Raw genomic sequence first — 21941 nt, forward strand, 5'->3', positions numbered from 1 at the left:
GGAAGTAACTGCTTTCTACGGCGCGCATACACAAAGTTTGATGGAAACACTAATAATTCCTAGTTTGAACTCAGTTAGACATATATGAAACAATGATGTTTTGTTTTAGGTGAATGGTGATGGTTTAAAACTTTTTAATTCCCATTGTTGTCCTTCTTTGAAAACCACTCATCGAAACAGGTGTTTTGTCCACAAAATCAACACTGACTTGAGCGCTTTTTGCTACTAAAAACTCGTAATAATTCTGAGTGTGTGAAGCGTATGTGGGGTCAAGAGTGTTTTGGTGACGAGGCTGATTTTCCCACAATGCAGTCCGCAGAACTGAGTGGCGTATGGAGGAAGATGGCGGACACCTAAAACAAGAATAACTCCCGTTACGTATTTTCAATGCTCTACTTCCAAAGTGCCCCGTGTTCTGACCGAAATATAAGCTCACGAAAGGGCTGAACAATTACTAAAAGGATATATTTGGAGTTCTGTTATTTAGTTGCAATGGCGCAGTGCACGCAGAGCGCGCAGGAGTTTGTGCAGAATGCCTTTGGACCGACGGTAGCTGTGTTGTGCAGCCACGACGCGGAGGTTTTGGCACAGAAAAACAATCTTTCTGTTGTTGAGATGTTACGCCCATTTAGCTGTTTAACAAATGAGGGTAAGCTAAAGAAGAAGCCGTTTGTTTTTATGTTGTTCTGTTCTTTAATCTAACCTATTAAGAAGGCAACCTGTCTTTGCTCAGCTCAGGCAAAATCTGAAGAATGACACGAATAAATGAGGAGTTTTTCAGTTGTTATTTATTTTGATTACGGTGACTGGTGTGTGTGGTCGCTGATGTTTGGGGAGGGGGGGGGGGTTATCTTCAGCAAAAAAATTCTGTATCCTGCCAAAACTTTTTTGAACGATCATGAGTGTGATTACGGAAAAGTTTCCGTATGGCGCCACCACTTTTTCATTCAACATGAAATAATATAGTATCTAATTTACCTGATTGATATATCCCTTTTTGTAAAAATGAGTGAAAAAGTGGTGGCGCCATACGGAAAGTTATCCTCTAATTTACCTCAAATTCTTGTAAAAAGAATTGTGAAAAAGTGGTGGCAGGATACGGAAAGTTATCCATGACTACCACAAATTTGATCTAAGAGTTATTTTACATGTTGGCACCACACTATTATATTAACTTATAAACTTTGCAAACCTAATTGAAATGGCAAACAGGATAGCAACCTTTTGAATTTTGTTGGAAACTAGAGGGAATGAAAGTGCTTTCAAATACATAACTCATGAATAAAGGCAAGTGATTTATTACAATGACTCTGTCTATAACGATATTGTGACTATTTCTTTTCCTAAAGCTCATATAAGAGACCCATCAGGACAGATACACACTGTTCGCAACCTCCGCCTCATCCTGAACGAGATGAATCATCAACCCCAGGCTCCGATGCTGATGAGGAAGATGCTACAAGAGAGTGTCAACCGATGTCAACCACCCCCTGTCAACGGAAACCGTGGCAACGTCATCACCGTCGGTTCATATGACCTGCAGATTGGATGTAAATTTATATCATAATAATAATCATAATGAGTAGGGTAGATGCCCTTAGCTTCCGATCCAAACTGGACCTTCTTCAGAGTCATAAACAAGTACTTGTTAACAATTATCCATTCATAGAAAAAAGAAGGGAAAGGGATTAAGGGAAGGAAAAAATCATAATCATAATAAGAAGACGAAGCACAGTATTGCTGCAGAATAGCCCCAAAGTGCTATGTACAAAAACAAAGCTAGAAGAAAAGAAAAGAAAAATTGTTAGCAGAAAAAGTGTTAAAAAGTTACAATTTTTTTTAGAAATGTTCACAATTGTGTGTTGTTTAATCTCATCCTTGTAATGCAGACATTTTGATGTGTCCCTTGTAAAACAAAACCAACGCCCATTGATCTACTTCTCTACAGCTGAGAAAACTGTTCCCAAAATCTCCTTGCAATTTTTATTTACAACTCATAAACTTCTCTAAAAAATCAGTTTAAAACACCTCCTAAATTTTCTACTTTAACAGACTTTTTTTATCAATATAAACCACAAGGAAAACTGACTGGGTAAATTTTGAAATGATTTTTGGGGTTGAACAAAGAATTGACGAGAGTGGGATTCGAACCAACGACCTCCGGATTAACTACCGGCGCTCTACCAACTGAGCTATCTAGCTATTTATCTACATGCTTTTTTGTCAGCAGTGACTCTCACCCTGGTTTGTGTACAAAACAACTATGGAAACTGACATTTGACTTAATAGTGGAAGGGTTTTCTCTAAAGTTTTGTATGATTCCAGTTACTTTTTCTTGTATGCATTTTGCAATTTTGGTCAAAATTGCACCATGCCATAGATAACAATCCTTGGTAGGTTTTCCCTGCCACTAAAAGTTTCTCAATACATAATTTTGTTGAATTTTATTTTCTTGATTAAATTGCAGCATCCACGGCTTGGTATGAAACTTACCGTGATGTCTTCCTTCAGCTGTTGACACCATCAGATCATGAGTTTATACAACACTACGTTGCTTGTATCCTTTTTAAAACAATCTACAAAAATATCAATTCAATCTTTTGTACATTGCTTTCTGACCATTCGGTATCATCTGTGTTGAGTAATAGAATAGATGCCATCCTGCAAACTGATTTCAGGATGTGAATGCATCTACAAAGTCAACCCTCCTACTGTTTGCCCATTTAATAGCATCCACTGGTTTTTAATGATAGGTGTCCTATGCCAGCCTACAATATGATACCATGTGGTGAATGCATCTCCACAGTACACAGTCAACCCTCCTACTGTCAGACCCTTCAATATCATCCACTGTGCTTTTGAATGATACAATGTATATAAACTATGCCAGCCTGCAATCTGATAACATGTGGTAAATGCATAAAAAAAACACTGCATTTCTGACTTTTTAAAGAGATATGGTGACTTAACAACCACATCGAATGTGTAAAAACAAAATGACAATTTTTTTATCATTTTAACTTTAACTTAAAACTATGCAAAATGATAAAATGCAAAATGATACTGTTCACTAGTAGTTTTCCTTAGCACAATCCTTGTTGGCGCTAGGTATGCACGTAGTATCAACTTCCCACGCAGACCCGATGGATCAATTCGCCAAGCTGAGCCAGCAGCAGCATTTTCTGCAGCACACCTCCAAATCCCCCTATCCAAAATGGTTGGTCCCGAACATCTTCAAGTACTATGTGCTGTTGCATGACAACACGGATGGTGAAGAGGAAAAGTGAGTATTTTTTAGGGGTTTTTGCTTTTAAATTTGGTGTTAGCAGATTTAGATTTACAAATGTCCTCTTGAACAATTTACTAAAGCTGTATTCCTCCTTTTCCTAATTATGTCAAAACTTCATATCGCCTGAGTAGGGTACATCACTGGTGTTCCCCTGAACCATGCATCTTTATTGATTGGTCCTTGACCAATAAAAGTTCTCAATCTATTACCATAGTATTACAATCCCTCTTGTTTTGTTCCCGAATACACAAATGATTACATTGCTCATTACCTGTCGAGATACGTGACTATTCTTTCATCCAGCTACTGTTTAATACACCATGCCTGAGAAAGGGTAGAGGGTATCCCCCCGAATGTTCTCATACTTTAAGACACTATTTATTTATCTTCACTGAAGTACCCCCCCCAAAAAAAAAAAAAACACGATGCCCTGTTTCGAGTGCCAAATGTGGTTTGGTTGCAACAATTTCCATGCAATAGCAATAACCATCTACTTCCTTTTGATTATTTTCCCGCCTTCCCAGGGCGGAGGCTGTTTACCAGAGCATGAAGACCACCTACAGCCCTCATACCTGCCACCTTCTCAGGATCAACTCACGTTCCCTCAACGCCGCTGAAACCACCATATTAAATAGTGAGGGGAGCAGTAACATGCCGGACCCCTGGAGCCAATATGTCAATAAAAGTTCAGAGCAGTTGGTAAGTAATGACCAGAGCCCAATGTCACAAAGCTGTTAAGCAGAAAATAATGCCTAACAAACTTATTCCCTAAACAAAAATTGAGTCAGGCACCAGCCACAACAATGCAAACTTAATGTAATTTTGGCTGGTAACCTGTTTCTGCTAAGTAAAACTATTCTGTGCTTAGCAAGTTTTGTGCTTACAGGCCATACATGCATTTCTGCTAAGCAAAAATTAGCATAATACAGTGTTCTCCGCAGACTTTTTTTGTTTGGAGGTTGGGTTGACGTCATTGGATTGGTGACCGTCTGTGTGACGTCATAATCGACCGTCAAAATCTGTGTCAAAGGAAACTTATACCAGCGGTACATGCTGGGATGGAAAGAGCTTTCGTCCATAATGTGTTAATTTTTGCCAGGGTGGTAAATTTTCTTTGTCAGGGTGGCCTGAACTTTGAATATGTTGAGTGTTTGTTAGTCCCTGTTAGGATATGATTTGCATGACTGCAACTTCTGAATATTTATGAGTGCTTTTTAGTCCTTCACAGTACATGATTTGCATGACTGCAACTGTTGAATATTCATGAGTGTTCGTTAGTCCCTGACAGGATATGGTTTGCATAACTGCAACTGTTGAATATTCATGAGTGTTTGTTCCATCCCGACAGGACACATTGGATTCAGACATAACGCAGCCGACTGATGACGAGGGATTCCCAGACAGAGTGATGGAGTCCGGGCCGGAAAACCTGGAAGTCACAAATCCTTCAGACACAAGCTTATTAACACCGGACAGCACAGATGGTAAATCAATTAATGTTACTTGTTGATGAGTGTTGTATTTAAGGCTGGTTTAAACATTGTCATTCATGACAGCACATTCTTAACAAAAGTGCCACAGAGCCCGGACCTCATGCAGGCACAAATTGTACACAGCTCACAGAGCCACAGAGCCTTGACTTCCTGCAGGCACAATTTGTACACAGCTCAAAAAGCCACAAAGCCTGGACTTCCTACAGCCTGGAACTTGATGAGCTGATACTTTAACAATACTAGGATACTGTTGAAAAAATGTCCTATATCAATAGTCGAGTAACCAGCCTACCTGAAATTGCCCTGGTTATGTGTTATGTCATTGCAAGGTTAATTGATATTTATTCCGCCCGATAAATATGCCTGTGATTGTTATTGTAGATCGCAGGTAAGTTATGAGTATACAGTGCTAAAAGAATCGGTGTATATAGGTAAAAACCAAAACAAAAACTTCATATGATATTAATTCTGTTTAAGATTAACATAGCATTGTACTGGTTCACAGATGGCCCTAATGACCCTTCACCCGATGATGTCATCATACCAACTCAGGGGAACTCCCTCAATGAAGTCATCGCCCACCCTCTGGATCAATCCATAGAGACGAAACGATCTCGGGAAGAACTGGATTCCTTCAACAGTGCTGACACTCCGCTACTTACCAACAACAAGATCCTGAACAGTGAGGGCGGTATGCAGCCTACCTCCAAGAGGTCAAAGTTTCACGGGGCGTGCCTGACGTTGAGCGATCACGACCGGCTGCGAAACTTCATTCACGAGTTTTCCGTGCGAGGCTTGTTGCCGTACATTGAGAGAATGATCAGGATTCTTAGCGATCAGGTTAGTCCCGGAAAATATCCGCTGTTAAAAACAAAGTTGATGAAAGGAATACTGCCCCCACTTACCCTACAAACCTCCTCGTGTCTTTGGCTAGAATTACTCTCAAAATACTCTACTCCTAAAAACCTCCTTGTATCTTTGGCTAGAGACCCTGTAAAAATCCTCAAAAATCCTCCACTCCATAGACCTTCATTGTGATGGCCCCATCTTGGTCACATTCCCTGTATCCAATAACAGTAATGGATGCTAATATTCATTGTACAAAAACGAAGCCAGACTATTTCTCCTTCCAGCCTTGGTTTGGTTGCATGTTTTTGAATGCTGGTTTTCTAGTAGATAGCGATCTAAGTCTCTGTGATTTTAAAACAAAAGTAAACCCAGGCACTGTCCGCTGGTTGTCCTGGACTAATTGCAAATCACCCCTGTTGTATTTTTGATGCGATGTGGGCAACCATGATGGAACAAATAGGGAGATTTCAGTACAGTAGTGTTTCCTGAGCCTCCAGCCACCATTTAAAAACCTTTCACACACAAAAAACATGGCTACAAAATAGGATGTACCATATGCCAACAACTGTGCTATTAACATTTATAAAGAAGCATTTACTAAAACTCACTTTGTCAAATCTTCAGCTCGCCGCAAGGAAAGGACTTCACCGGTTCATGTTCAGTGCGACCAAGAAGTGGTTCGGTGGTAAACAGGCTGAGAAGGCTGCCGTCACTGGACTCGATATGGGTGGAAAGTAAGTACAGGGTACCAGTCAGGATCAGAGGTCTTTTTTGCTAATGAAATTTAAGTTTTTATTTCGATGAACAATTCTATGAAGAGTACACATTTACTCTTTGGAAGTGCAACCTTCAAAAGTAAGGCTGTATTTGATTTAGCTGCCACACCTATGGCTGTGACTGTTGCTAAGAGTGTTGCTGTGGTGGTCCTTTACATTTTTATAAAGTGTTCAACAACTTCTGTTGAAATGTGATAAATTTGTTTTTACAGAGGTAGTAGTTTGATGGGAGAAAATTACAGGTTGGTGAGAGAAATGGGTTATAATTCTCGGAGTGACTTGTTTTTGTCCTGAGCTATATCGATATCGATTGAATATGATGTTTTATAAAACCCATTTCTGGTTTCACTTTTTCCCCCAGGTACTTGAGAGAGTCTCCTGAGCTACAGATGAGACGTCTAGCCGACCTGGCCTTCTTGGTCCAGCTCTACGAGCTTGCTTATACCTCGTACCATACTGCAAAGAGAGACTTTGGTAATGACCAGGCATGGGCTCACTACGCTGGGGCACTGGTGAGTGGTTCTTCTAATGTCCATACTAATTGGTCATTTTGGCCCAAACTCCTCTGTCAGACAAGTAGGCAATACTGAAGGCATTTGTAAAAAGTAATGTGTTTTTAACTTTGTCTTCAATAAATTCATTGTTTGTTCTTGTTTTTTGTTGTCGGGAAGACTATTCTGCAATTCTGCTGCTGCTACTACAAGAAGCTCTGGCCTTATAAATACTTGTAAAAGTCGATGGACATACTAGATAGAGGCTTGGATTATGAGCGGAACAAAGAATTAAATACGATGTTTTTGTGCGTGAACTTTTGGTGTGCTTTGTTATTAGTGATGCTGCTTTGTTATTAGTGATGCTGCTTTGTTATTGGTGATGCTGCTTTGTTATTAGTGATGTAGAGAGGCACATGTTGTACAGACCATCAACATGATATACAGTGCCTTCATAGATCTGTCTACAAATGCATAATAAACCTTATGCACATGATGTCATATCAGTAGGGCGCCTACACCTAGAGGTAAAAAAGCAGCTGTTCATTGGCCAAACCTGTGTGCCCATACATGTACAAATCTGTGCATTTTGATTGTTTCGTCATCGATTTACATGTACCTCTAAGATGGCGACTGGATGGCGTCAATGCATGAGGTCTATAATAAGTTACTTGTGAACTGACGTTTATTTTTTCTCCCTGCAATGTTGCGATATAGGAAATGGCGGCAGTGTCTGCTTTCATGCTTGGCAGTATGCAGAAGGCTTACCCCACACACTACATGGAGACTGCAGTAACCACGTACCTAAACACGTGCAAGTAAGTAGGCGTCATTGGTTTATAAGACAGAAAAATATGACCAATAAAGGGTTTTGCTCAAATTTGGAATGAGCAAAACACCAGTGTTAGAAATGAGCATCGTTTCAGACCATTTAACACTAGGGCTTTATCACACGAGGAAACTTTTGCAGGCAATTTTGAGGCAACCATCCGAGTGCATTCTACATGACCACTGTGGTAGAACTTGAGTATTTTTTCAAACATTTTCTTACGATCCACCAACAAATTCTGTGATTATTCTAATGTGAATGGATTCTCTTCTTGGAGATTGCCTTGAACCGACTGCCTGTAAATTGCCTCGTGTGACATGGCTCTTATATGCTGGCATGGAACATTTGTTTACAAATTTAGTGACCGTGTATATTACAGGTCTTTTCTGGCAATATTGGGCACAAATTTCACATTAATTCAAGAGTTATAAAAGTACGGGTAACAGCAGAACAAGTTTTGAGATTTGTCCCCATTCTTTATATCAAAAGTTGATATAAAAGAGGCTGTGAAATCTTTATCAAATATTAGACTTTATATGTTCTTTTGTGCACAAATCATGCCTTCAGGAAGTCTAAGCTCTTTGGCTTTTTTTGTAAACATGTGATGTCACAGGTTACATGGTCTATAACATTACTAATAATACTGGAATATTTCTTTGTTTTAGGAGACCACAGTTTGCAACTAGAGCAGTCCTGATGAGCACTGAGATCCTTAAAGCTAGAGGAATGTACGCAGAAGCAGCCATGGAATTCATTAGAATGACGGGAGAGGTAATATTATCATTGTTAACTAAGTCTAGTCTCAAGTAATAAAATATGACGGGCGAATCCCAAGTGTGAAGTCAGTTGAATTAAGTCCAAGTCAAGTTTCTGTCTGGTACATGGTTTCAAATTTGAAGTTATTAAAGCGTTGTTATACTTTTAATGTCTTATTCATCACTCCAAGTTCTAGTTTATATTTTATGATTGGCTGCAAATCTCAGAATTGTTACCAATCTCTGTGATTTTGAGCTTTTGGATGAAAAAGAGGATGTTCGTAGCATCTCAAATAAAACCAGGTTGACAGGAAACAGTGGAATTCAAAGATATAATTTTTGTTGACAAAATGTTGCTAATATGGGTCCGATTTTACAAATAGCTAAGATTGATCTTAAAGCTGTGTAATACTCTTAATTGCTAAACAACTCAAATACGAATCACTATGGTGATACTGACAACTCGTCTTAACATGAATCTTTGTGCTTTGTTGAATCATCCCCAAGAAAAGCTTCAGCATTTTAAATCGATGCTAATGATTGAGTTTTGTCTTAATTTAATTGGTGGTGCTTTTCTTGGCAGGATTCTGATATAAGGAGTGCCATCTTCCTGGAGCAGGCAGCCCACTGTTTCATCAATATGCGTCAACCGATGGTCCGCAAGTATGCATTCCATATGATCCTAGCTGGCCATCGATTCAGCAAGGCAGGACAGGTCAGAAATTAAATATTTTTTGATGATTACAACTTTTGTTTTGTTCTACCCTACACCGATATATGACGGCCTTGATAAGCAATGTATACTCACAAAAATTTAATGACAGAAGTAGAACTGGCTATATCCTCTTATCACTGCGCTCGCTCGGTTGTCTATACGCCTCTCTTAATATTTATGCATGTGTATGTTACAATTCTAACCCAAAATGAGGCCATAGGCGCAACCACTGCCAGTGGTGGGGGACGTGCGCCTATGGCCTCATTTTGGGTAAGAATTATGACGTCATGCATGAACATTAAGTGAGGCGTATGGCGTTAAAGCTGTATTTGCAATGGACTTTTGGGGGTAATCTAACATTGCACATGGGTAACTTGACCATTTTTACTCCAGTGCTAACAGCCCTTGAAATTTCACCGTGGTAACTAAACCGAGTCCAATGGGTAGTTTAACCGGCCACCTTCTCCAAAGGTAAACTAACCGGTCAAAGTAACTGAACGAAAAAAAAAAAAAAAAAAAATTCTTTACCTTTGAAGCAAGTTTTACATCTATATTTATGATTATTTCTAAACTATTTTTGTGGAAAATGTTCTTATCACTTTAGTTGTTGACACTAATGTGCTTGTAATTCTACAGAAAACATTATTTGTTACTGTTGATTGATTGTATTTTTAAAACAAGAAAAGCAGTTGTTTTAACTTGACTCGGTTTTTTGTGTTGGGATCCGATCAGAAACGACATGGTATTTTATTCTTTTTCACAGCGAAAGCATGCATTGAGATCCTACTGGCAAGCCCTACAGGTGTACAAGGGCAAAGGTTGGACATTAGCAGAGGTATGTATGCTACAACCGCAATTGTCAAGTTTCTGTAATTACAATTGCAGCCATGGGTACTGATAGTCAGCATACCTAAAAGGGGACCAGACTAATGTACATCCCAACCTCGTTTGAGTAACATTGACTTCTAATAGGAGAGTTGAAGGTTATTGCTCCATGGTATAAATCAATGAGCCATTTGCGAGTTGGATTTGAATAATGTCTGGTACAATGACTTGCTTAATCACTACTTACTGCTTACATTTGAATTTCCCAGACTAATAGAGACAGTTGCTATGATATGATTCGAGGCAAGCTTTTGTGTAGTTAGGTAAGAGACGGCGAACACCCACACATAATTGTGAATAAATGTGTATGTCACAATGGTACCAGGGTTTGCTCATCTGGAGGTTGATATGCAAAAGCTTCCCCCGAACCATTTGACATAGCAACTGTCTCCATTGTTTGAGGAATTCAAGTTTAAGCGTTACCTTTTGACTAAACAAGTCATTGTACAATACATTATTAAAAACTCGCAAAGCCACCTTTCTGTCGACAGTGTAGTTCAAGCTCCTTGCATCACGTTGTACTCTCCTTTATGCCAACTGCGTTTCTTTAAAACCATCATTTTATAAATACTTGAATGCATACTTTTTTCTCACTTCTAGGACCATATAAATTTCACTATTGGTCGTCAATCCTTCAACCTGAAACGATTGGAGAATGCCACCACTGCATACAAGCATCTACTAACCTACAAGAGCAAACAGCCGCCAGACCAGCAGAACGCTTTCTTCAAAGACTACTTGTCTGTTTTCAAGGTAAAGCTCTTGTTTTTGTTTGCATTCAATTTGAGGGTACAGAGCTACGTATTATAGATTTAGTTCTGTACGAAGGGCCTTGAGTTTCTTAAAGGCGGCGGATTGGGCGTGATAGATTTTCATTGTTGTTATTATTTACTGAAGAGGCAAGAACTAGACCATATGTTGTGAAACATCACAGAACAGGAGCAAGCAGCCACAAAGCTTGATAATTGTCTGGATGCCAAAATACAACTTGACTTGCTAGCAGTACACCTCGACTTGAAATGTAAGACCAATCACACTATTCAAATGATGTTTTGTCTCTCCCATTTTCTTCATCATCATTGTCATCATCATCCCCCTGTATTCATCCATTGTTGCATGAATCCCTCCTCCGGCAGATTTCTCTGTCTCCCAATTTCTTGTTAGTAAAGACAATTTTTAACTTCTTTTTTGGGGCGTGGCAGCAACTAGTGACAATGCAATCTCAAGAGGGAAACGTGCAGACCACATTTTCTCAACTCCCTCTACCCGTCATCAACAAACCATCAACAAGGGTTCTGCTGACAAACCCCAGAAAAACAATACTCCCAGGTAAGCAAGAAACTTCAAATCCTACTTCCAGAAAGTTAGATTCTTGTGTCATCTATAGTGCAATCGGCTTTCTAAACTAACTATTGTACAATCAGCGTACTTGACTTACTCATAAATCAGACTTGGACTCAACGCAAACTCAGGTAAATCATTTAAGACTTTGATAATTGCACAGAACGCTTTGGACTTAGACTGCATCTTGGGTTTGAGTTACAGTGACCTATTTTGTCCTTTTCACCAGTAAGCCTCGTTTCAAACCAGTCCCCAATTCTTGTGTTTCAATTGAAATCATTTATCTAAGACCAACTCCAATTGAATTGCAATTTCAGTATCGTTTGAAAAACCGGAAAGAAAGTATCAAACATGCAAAAGAAAAGAAAGGGGTATTTAACACAATTTTTTAAACAATTCTTTATTCTAGACAACCACATATTTGCAACCTCTGTGACCTTTGACCGCATCTTTGACCCCACGGAGCGTGAAGAATGGCAGGACTTGGAGGAGATGGCAGTCATGGTGGCTACCGGCCAACGGAATCTACCGGCCGGTTACCGGCCGAATCTTCAGCTGCTACATGGGAAGACGGACAACAGTGTCAGCCCTCTGGTGGTGGTTGGAGGTGAGACACATTATTATCACCGATGAAACAATTATGTTCAATCTCGCAGAAAAATTTGCCCCAACTTTGTGAAAATTGGTGTAGAGTGAACAGTAACATGATCGTGATCTAGTTATAAAGGAAAACTGATGGTAAATTTTTGTTAATTTTGGGGTTATATAAAGAAAAATTTAGTACAATTTGGCACGTTTGTGTGGATCATTATATTCTACTTTTAAATTATCTAACCATTTGCATTTCATATCAAACGGTTTCAACCACTTTTCAAAGACCAATTCGACCGATCCAAGGCAACGTGTTTCTTTAATACCAAAAGTCTATTCTGTATCCTGAATCCGGGAGAGAATTGAAAATTCTAAAATATTTTGTTTTGCCATAACAGAGGCAGTGACAGTAGAGTTAGTGTTAGAGAACCCATTGAAGGTTTCATTAACGATATCGGACCTGATGCTAAGATGGAAGTTCACCCCCGTCGACTACGAGCACGTGAATAAAGAGAACCCAGAACAGCAGCCGGCTGTGGTTTCAAACGAGGCGGATATCCTCAATGAAAAGGTATTTCAATTTCAATTTTGATGGTTTTTTAATCGATGCAAAGTGCTCAAAGTAATGATTTTTGGTAGAATGTATTCCCTGGGTAACATTAACTTCTGAGTTTGTATTTGGCGATTTGGTGGGTGGTGTGGTTTCTTTCCTTTGCCTTTCACCTCAAGGACCTCTGTTCGAATCCCACCGGGGGCACTATGTGGATTAGGTTTTCTGTCCCTACCTGATAGCATGGATTATCCTGGGAATATTTCTCTAGGTTTTTTTCTCTGACGTCTCAAACTGAAACTTCCTTCCTTGTCTTCTCTCCATTTGGTTATTGGCTAGGTACAGTGATTAAGTTTGCTTTTCTGAGAATACTTAGCTTCACAGCCAGGATGAATAAATAAAAATTAAATTTAAATTTTCAGAAAATCATTTGCCAGAAATTGAGTTGAAGTAGTCACAAAATATGCCTAAGTCATCGTTGTTTATTATTTGGTTTTACCCATACACCGATGTGTGAAAGCATTGCATACTTAATTTTTTAATTTTTTCCCGAGTTCTGTGAAAAGAATGCAAATTTGACATCTATTACCGTCTTTATTATTGTCTTATTGTTTTCAGCGCAACCAGTTGGATGAAGTGGTCAGCACAGAGTCAATTCATGAAATTGTCCTCGCTGGTAGTGAATACAAACCGGTAAGTCCAGTTTTTCTTTAAAAAAAGAAATTAATTACCATTCATAAGTACCCTAGACAGTTTCGCTATTCCTTTTGGTGGAGAGATTGTCTTGAGGAGGTGTTTATAAGGCTGATAAAGACGTTGCTGGAGCTGTTAAAGACTGGCTGGCTTCGCGTGTTGGGCGCGCCAATTCCATGTTTGCTAATTTACTTCCGCGGAACGCAATTTATATAGCTTTAAGTACCACTGCATAATCAATTAGTACATGCCTGTATACACAACCCAACGTATACAAATTTATTGTGTCTGAAACAGACGTTTTTTTTAACGGAATTTTACAGTTTTCTGAAGCGAAAAATCATTGGCCGTACTTATCATCGCAAACTTACACGGTGTAAACTCCTTTGATTGTTATGGTCTCTTTCTAGCTCAGTTTTCTCTGACCTCCCCTCCTGACTCCCACCCTCAGGTACACCTCTCAGTGACACCTCATCAGACTGGAGAGCTCCACATCCTCGGTGTCGCTTACAGCCTCTCCGCTCAGCAGTTACTCACCACCAAGGACGAGATCACCACCACTGATTTTGGAAACCGTGAGAATCCAGACAGCCCCCAGAAGGATTCCAAGTCCATTTCTCGCGGCGTTGGTGTAATCTCGGTCCAGGGCGGGCAAGATCTGGACATTCAGGGGCCGAGACTTAACGGCACAAAAGTTGAACGATGTAGCGTGATGTATGGGCCTGATCGCCGGCTGGACCCTGTGGTTGTACCACCCATGCCACTCCTAGAAGTATGTATTACTCAGCATGCTCTTTATAACTATCTTTATGTCTATAGACCTTATGCATTGACATCATCTAGCCGCCATCTTAGAGGTAAAACGGTGGCGAAACAATCAAAACGCACAGATTTGTACGCGCGGTGCACAGGATTGGCCAATGAACAACCTCCTTTTGACCTCTAGGTGAGGGCGCCCTACTGAAATGACGTCATGTGCATAAGGGTGTATTAGTAATCTCTCTGTTGTATTGACTCCTTGCAATAACGTCACCCATGGCTACTGTGCATAGCCCGAAGGAAGAACACTTTGAAGGAAGAACACTTTGATAATTTGATAATTTAAGGAGAATGTACTGTCTGATTAGTGTAAACTGTTAATATGAAGAAAAGTGGTACATCTTAGCACTTGTTCGGCTTTTCTTTTGAGATCTTGAATTAAAAGTTTCTAGCTTTCTTATTAAAGTACTTCTAATTTTGTTCAAAATTTTTTTGCCCCTGCATTATTCATACACAATAGATGAAGTGATCCCATTGGAAACAGTATTTTTCATGGAAGCTTTTGAATATTGTTCCGTCTTTATATTCAGAACAAAGACATTTTTGTAAAAGTTTGGGATATTTTTTTCCCCCCTCATCGTCAGGTTATCTTCAACTCTTTTCCATCAACTCTACTATGTGGTGAAGTCTGCAGTTCAGTCGTGGAATTCACCAACAAGGGATTCAGCCCCCTCCAGAAACTTCTTGTGTCATCCAACCACCCTGAAATGTTTTCCTTTGGAGCGTTCCACACTCCCACCAACCAATCCCAACCGGGCAAAGACTCTGCCAACCAATCGAAAGCCAGTGTGTATAGGACTGTTCAATGTTCCGGCAGCAGGGAGGGGGGTTGTGTGGAGAGCACTGTTGATAAGTGTAATATATCGCATGTGACTGAGATCCCATTGCCTGGAGGCTCGCTGCCTCCAGAGGGCAGTATATCAATACCCATGTTCGTGAGAGGGCCTGATAAGAGTGGAATACATGAGATTAATATGCTTTTTTATTACGAATCTTCAGAGGAAAACGCCAAAATGAGGTGAGGGCTTGTTTCTGGAGAATTAATAAAAAATATGTTTACTGTCCACCATTCATCTGTGGAGCATGCAACCTCAGCTCTCAACCATACAGGACCAAATTCCATAGAGCTGCTTAAGCACGTAAAGTAGCTAAGCATGATAAACCTTTGCTTACCAGGGTAAGATTACCAGATAAAATCTGTGACTGGTATCTTGCTTATTTTTGCTAGCAGAAAATGTTTAAACATGATTTAATGCATCTCTTTGAAATTGGGCCCAGGCCCAGAGAATTGCAAGGAAAGATAACCAGCTGGACCAGACGAATTGCCTTAAAGAAACTAAGTTCCTGTCTAGAGGCTCTCCTCTCCAGCTGGTCCTAAAGAGAGCAACAATAAATTTAAAATGTGCCACTTCTGTCCCCAAATCCTTTTGCATTCTTAAGGCCAAGTCACACTGCAGCGATAACGAAAATGACAACAATAACGATGCAAAGAGAACACATTCTATTGGTTGAATTGCTCCACGCAGAATACGCCCACACTTATTCAACCAATCGAGGGCGCGCATTTTTAACGTTACCTTTTTTGTTCTCATTATCGAGGCCTCTGTGACCAGGCTTTTACTTTGTTGATTTTGTTTTGGTTTCAGGCATAGAACATTGCACCACACTGCTGTGATACACTCTAGTAACTCTATTTCTTTGACTGCGACTGCCTTGAGGGCGCACTCCGGCGAGAGACAAGATGCCGAGGCAACGGGAACCAGCTTGGTCGTCAATCTGGACATTGACAACATGAATCAGGTACGATGTTTGGAAACAATGATAGAGGGCGCTGTTTACACTGTGCAGCATTTAGGGAGTGTCTTAAAAGTGGGAATGGTAGGATTGTCATGGTTTGTTTGTCGTTTGGTTGTTTGTTTGTTTGTTTGTTTGTTTGTTTGTTTGGATAATCTTTCCATCAAGGAAACTCTCACAAGGGGATATGGACACCATGTTGGCAACAGCCAAGCTCTCTCATACAAACAATGATTTTATGTCTATGATAGGAATTTTAAAAAATCAAGAAATTGTGATTCAGTAACAAGACGACACTGCTTTTTATTCTAGTCATTGTGAAATCAGTGATTAGCTTGGTAGGATTGTAACCCACAACCTTGTGAAGTCCTGAAGTCTAACCACTAGACCACGGACCACCTCCACTAGTCTATTGGGTCCCCAGAGTGTTCCACTAAATGTTCAAAATACCACTGCGTATATTCTCCTATGCGGGAATGTTCCCTTAGCTCGGCGGTCCAGTCCACTAGTCCATTGGGCCCCCAGAGTGTTCCGCTAAATGTTCAAAATACCAATGCGTATATTCTCCTATGTGGGAATGTTCCCTTAGCTCGGCGGTCCAGTCCACTAGTCCATTGGGCCCCCAGAGTGTTCCGCTAAATGTTCAAAATACCAATGCGTATATTCTCCTATGTGGGAATGTTCCCTTAGCTCGGCACAATTCCTTGCCTACACTATTTGAGGTGAAACCCAAACTTAATAAATGTTTTTTTTTGGCCACCAGGTTCACGATTCTCATATAATTGAGTTCAGCATTGGACAGGTGTCTTGCGTCAGCAATACATGGGCTCTTGACAGTCTCGACGCTAACACTCAAACCAAAGGTGAGATATTATTTTCTTTGTTAGTTGATTTTTCTTTTTATTAAAAAAAAAAAACAATTCATATTCCAATTTCATTGTACCAATTTTTGCTTGGCCATGCTGGTTACTGTAGCCAATATTTAGCCAAGATGACAAGTGAAGAATGTTTAACATTGATGGTATTGCACAAATATCTACTGACAAGAGAATTCCATTAAGCAACATTTTCTGGGCCCAATTAAAAAAAAACTTGCAAGCACACAATTTTGCTAAGTACAGAAAAATATTGTTTAGCAGAAACAGGCAACCAGCGTTAATCCCATTAAGTTTGCACTATTTCGACTGGTACCCTGCTCATATTTTGCCTAGCAAAGAAACCTGCTAAGCAGTGTTTTCTACTCAGTAATAGGGCACTGCTCAACTGAGCTCTATAAGCCTTTTTGAGATATGGTGGACACAATGCTTAAACACTATAAGGTTTGGGTAAATTTGTCTGTATACACCCAAACCAAACAGTACACTTCTCCTATCACGTCCGCCATACCTCAAAGAGGCTTATGAAATTAACCTTAAGTACAGATTTTTAATTTGTTATGATTTGATGTGTTTTTTTTCCCACAGAGCCGAAGATAAGTGGAGGTGAATCACAGAGGATGTGTTTCAAAGCTACAAAGTGCAGACAGCATCCAACTGGTAGGTCCTGTCCATCACATTTCGGTTGACCCATGGTGACATTTTTGGTACCTTATAGGACTTTATCGTGCTGCCTCCATCTTGGTCATGTCCCCGTATTGAATATCAATAATGCATGCTAATAATCATCTTGCAGTTAGGAACCAGACTAGTTTGTTCTTTCAGCCTCGGTTTGGTAACATTGATATCAATGGGAGAAATTCAAGACGGCTGCACCGTGATAAAGGTATATGGAGACCAAGGACAATGCAGAAAATGGAAAACAAAAGGATCCCATTGGGGAATTCTAAAGGCTGGGGTGCTTCCCAAGGGAATACGTGTACAAAGTCTGGGGGAAACTGTTGTGGTATCGTAGTTTTTGTGAAAGTTCTGCGTAAATATGAAATTCAAGTAAAGCTTGCAATAAACATACCATTCAACTGACTATTTGTTTTGTAATTTGTTTAACAGAGAATCCTGGTAAGGAACAACTGGTCTTTACGAGTGTTGCATTTGGGAAACAAAGGGTAAGTTACCAAATCAGATGTTTGCATGGATTGTGATATTGAATAGACTGGCAGTTGGAGGGTTGATCAAAACTGATGACCTCCCTGAGGGTGTGGATAGTTCAAAACAATTATTCGTTTTCTTTCTATAGTAATTAATAACCATTCTTTGTTAATTTCTTGTGTTTAGGTGGATAGCTCGGCAACTCCTTGCCGTGACTTTTTCTTCCGTTCGACCTTCGACCCCAGCAAGCGAAGCCTGGAGCTGACTCCGTCCAGCAAGACGGCAACTCCCAGCACCATGAGCCCGACAGAGGAGACGAGTGTTACCCTGGTAACTGACACCAAAACAGCTCTGGAGGATTGCATCAAGGCGGGGCTAACCCTCATCGTACTGTGGAAGGTAACTTGACAGGAAGACGAAATTTAATGATGATTTGAGCTTGAAATATCAAAATAAGTTAGTACATTTTTAAAGTGGTTTGATTTCTGCAGATGTGACGTACTTAGGATTTTCACTATTAAATAGTTGTATTGAGATTTGTAGGTTTGTATTGTGACATTTTGTTTTTTGGGGGACTGAACAAAGAAAATTTACTTGAACAGGATTTGAACCCGTGACTTTGGAATAATCTACTGGTGCCCTACCAACTGTGCCATCTAGCCCCAGGGTGGATTGCAGTCTCCTTATTTTGTTAATATCTTTGTTTGGGGGTGCCTGTCAGAACCATTCAATCTGTCACTGCCTTAGAGCCAGGGATCACACCAAAGTTAGCAATACAACCTGGGAAGCGGCGGTCGGGTTCACCTTAAAGGGATGCAATTTTTTGTTTCAAGTGTAAAGTAATATACCACAAGGGAAACTGACTGGGTAAATGTGTTGATCTTATAGACAATTCTTTAGATCATGATGTTCCATTAGAGTAGATTTCGCTGAAACTTGTTTCGTCAAATAGACTTATTGTTGTTTACTTTATTTGTAAAGTTGTTGTCTTGCTGTCATGCAGGCTTTTGTTGTTGATGAGGAGGGCTTCCATCATACACTCGTCGGGCAACACCACATTACCATGGAAACAATGGGCAAAGAAGTAACAACTGTGCAGACTACAAGGGTAAGTCAAATCAATCCATTTCTTTTGGGAGAAAAACAACCTTTTATGGAATTGAAGTATACATTCCCCATGCAAATTACAATAAGAACAAGGTTTAAAATAAATTACACAAAGGAGAAAGTAAGTTCCATTTCAAATAAAAGAAATTGTGGATGGAAACTGAAAATACCGTTTTAACTCTTGGATGGTTTTATGGTTAAAAAATGTCTTCACTGCATCCTGTTCAAGAGCAAATTTCTTACATATTTTGCCTGTTAACTTATCGAGCCTCAATAGCTCAGCCCCTGGCTACATTTCTTGCCTCATTCATTCTCCCTCTGCCACTTTATGAGGCTCATTCCAAAAGAAGTTGGAGGACAGGGCATTTACTACAGCTGCTCCTCGTTTGTGGAATTTGTTAGCTCTTCACATACAAACATCTAGTTCCTTAAGTTCTTATAAATCTCAACTAAAAACACAATTGATGTCTCTAGTTTTTTTCCTGCTCATTGTAATTGCATTTTCATTGTCATTTTCCAGAAAAGCAAGATTGTTAATTCTTGTTTTTTTAATCGGACTCTGATTTTTTTGATAATTACAGAGGCCCCGAGAAGTCACCCCTCTAAAGATAATCAAAGACCCTGAGACGGAGCTGGCCAAGAAGGAACCCAGTGCAGAGGTCATGGGTCAACTTCTGAAATACAGCCTACAGTACAGCGAGGTCAAAGAGCATGACTTCACCAAGCAGAGGTTAGTCCCTTCCTCAAGTCACTCAAGAAAAACAAATCATAGATTTGCATCAAATGTAGCCATTTTGATTTGATTCCTTTTTATTTGCATGGTCTTAATGGGAAGCTATCTGTTTGGTGATCACTCTTAAATTGAATGGCAATAAAAACCTTTTGGTTAGAAGCCTACAGCAGCTTTGGACAGTATAAAGAATTTTTGAGAAACATTTCACTTCGAAGTAAAGTGGTTATGGGAGAAGGTATCAGGTTTTATGCCCCAAAATTTGAATCTGAGAAGCGTTACTGTCAGTAATTTGAACCTATATGCTGTGTTTTATTTGAACTGTTCTAATTTTTGTTTTTCCCCTCCCCCAGAATCTGCACGTTACCAGTGTCTCTGAACGTCTACAACTGTACCAGTACTGCTGTAGAGGTTGCAATAGAAACAGCGGACCAGGACAACACAAGGTGAGTTAGCGACATAATCTTTGCAAAACATAGTTAATGGGCCGTCGTTTCGACCCTAGCAGAGTCTTTCTCGTAGGCTTCAACAAAATATGTATTTGTCTGTACTTGTTTATGCCTCTGAAGAAGGTCCGGTTTGGACTAAGGCCATCTACCCTACTCATTATATATTTTTGTTATTTTATATTTTTAGCCTTTTCTGAAAAACTCTGCTAGGGTTGAAAGGTCAGGCCATTGACTATTTTATGCATTTACGCCCTAGGTCCTTTTGGTTGGTTAGCAGTTTGCAACATTTACTTTTATTTTCTTAACATAATCTTTGACGTGATAGATGATTGAGTGAGATGCATAACAAAACCCGCTCTAGTAAATTTCTCTTTGTTCAACCCCAAATCATTATACATTACTATTAAATATTCCAGCTATTGAAATTGATATAATGATAAGATCGAGATTGTTGAGATTTTATTTTTATTTTTGTAAAACTAGTGCAATGGCGGAGAGGGCAGCCTCCCAGCCCGATAGCTACCCACTCAGGGCGACATCAACAAGCTCAACCGCCTTCTCCTGGGTCGGACACATCACCCAGAAGTTGATTCTACCCCCTCACGCACCCCACCAGGCCCCACTCCATGCCTGCTTCAGTGCCCCGGGAGTCTACAACCTGGCTAATACAAAGGTTCTTGCCAGGTCGCCACAAGAGGGCGCTGGTGACCCCAAGAGGTCTGGAGGTGAGCGGTCAGGGTTTGTGTTGCAGCAGAGGCTACCCCCGAGCCTAGTGACAATCGTTGGTGCTTCTGTATCGTAGTGTACAAACAGTATTCTTTGGTTCGTGTTATTTTAAAAACTTTTATTTTTAATTTTTTTTTCAATTTAAATATTTTCAGATATTTTCTATAATTAACTACTGTAGAATATTATGATGAAAAACATAACTGTACAAATTAAACAGAGTTTCAAACAGATTCAATTTTTAGAGAGAATCTCAGTTCGGGAGTGTTGCAAATCAGTAGCAACACGATGACAGTGAAAACAAATGAAGTAGAAAGATAACAGGTTAATGTTCATTTAAAGGTCCAAGGCTCAATTTCATAGAGCTGCTTAAGCAGAAAATATTGCTGAACAAATTTTTGCTCAGCAAAAATAAACAAGATACCATCTAAAGATATTACACATATGTTGTTATGGCTGGTAACCTCATATAAAAAGCAAGATTCTGTTGTGCTAAGCTACTTCTTGTGCTTAAGCAGTTTTATGAAATTTTGCCATCTTTTGCTCGAGACCCGGTGGTTGAGAAGAACGCGTTCCACTCCGTAGATTTTCTTTTGTTCAATTTGTCACGCGAAGGAACGCGTCGCGACGCGGTCGTTCCCGTGACATAGTTTATCCATGGTCCCTAATATGCCTGTGAATTTTTTTCCCAAAACTTGGGTAAGTAGAAAGTGCTTTGAGTATAAAGTGCTTCCACACATTAACGTAAGGATGGTAAAACCAAATAAAACATTGATCTGGGCCCAATTTCTTTTCTTTACAGAAAATATTGCTAAAAATGTCTGCTAAGCTCAACTAACCAGTTACATTTTGTCCATGTAATATGGTATTTTAGCTGGTACCCTAATTCTGGTAAGCATCATTTTGTTGTGCTTAGCAACTTTTTATGCTTCAGCAGTTCTATGACATTAGTCCGTCAATTTCACAAAACTCTTCCTAACTTAGGATTAATCTTAGGACTTGGGACGAGTTCAGTTCCGTATACGAGAAGGCGTT

The 21941-nt window shown here is 39.8% G+C and overlaps 1 protein-coding gene across 1 annotated transcript; it reads left to right on the forward strand.

The window, feature by feature from the left end:
• The first annotated feature begins 326 nt into the window (after positions 1-326).
• LOC117288975 (trafficking protein particle complex subunit 8-like) lies at positions 327-21931 on the forward strand. Its single transcript, XM_033769854.1, has 29 exons — positions 327-649; positions 1350-1550; positions 2468-2557; positions 3109-3283; positions 3814-3988; positions 4638-4773; positions 5288-5622; positions 6256-6365; positions 6769-6919; positions 7616-7716; positions 8393-8498; positions 9066-9197; positions 9961-10032; positions 10683-10835; positions 11285-11411; positions 11833-12030; positions 12413-12585; positions 13183-13257; positions 13709-14029; positions 14661-15094; positions 15723-15876; positions 16634-16733; positions 17334-17405; positions 17856-17911; positions 18081-18293; positions 18898-19002; positions 19583-19731; positions 20085-20177; positions 20664-21931. The coding sequence occupies exons 1-29, from the start codon at positions 493-495 to the stop codon at positions 20980-20982; spliced, it is 4683 nt and encodes a 1560-aa protein (XP_033625745.1). The 5' UTR covers positions 327-492; the 3' UTR covers positions 20983-21931.
• The last annotated feature ends 10 nt before the right edge of the window (positions 21932-21941 follow it).

The sequence above is a fragment of the Asterias rubens genome, chromosome 4 (assembly GCF_902459465.1).
Source record: "Asterias rubens chromosome 4, eAstRub1.3, whole genome shotgun sequence".
Classification (NCBI taxonomy): Eukaryota; Metazoa; Echinodermata; class Asteroidea; order Forcipulatida; family Asteriidae; genus Asterias; species Asterias rubens.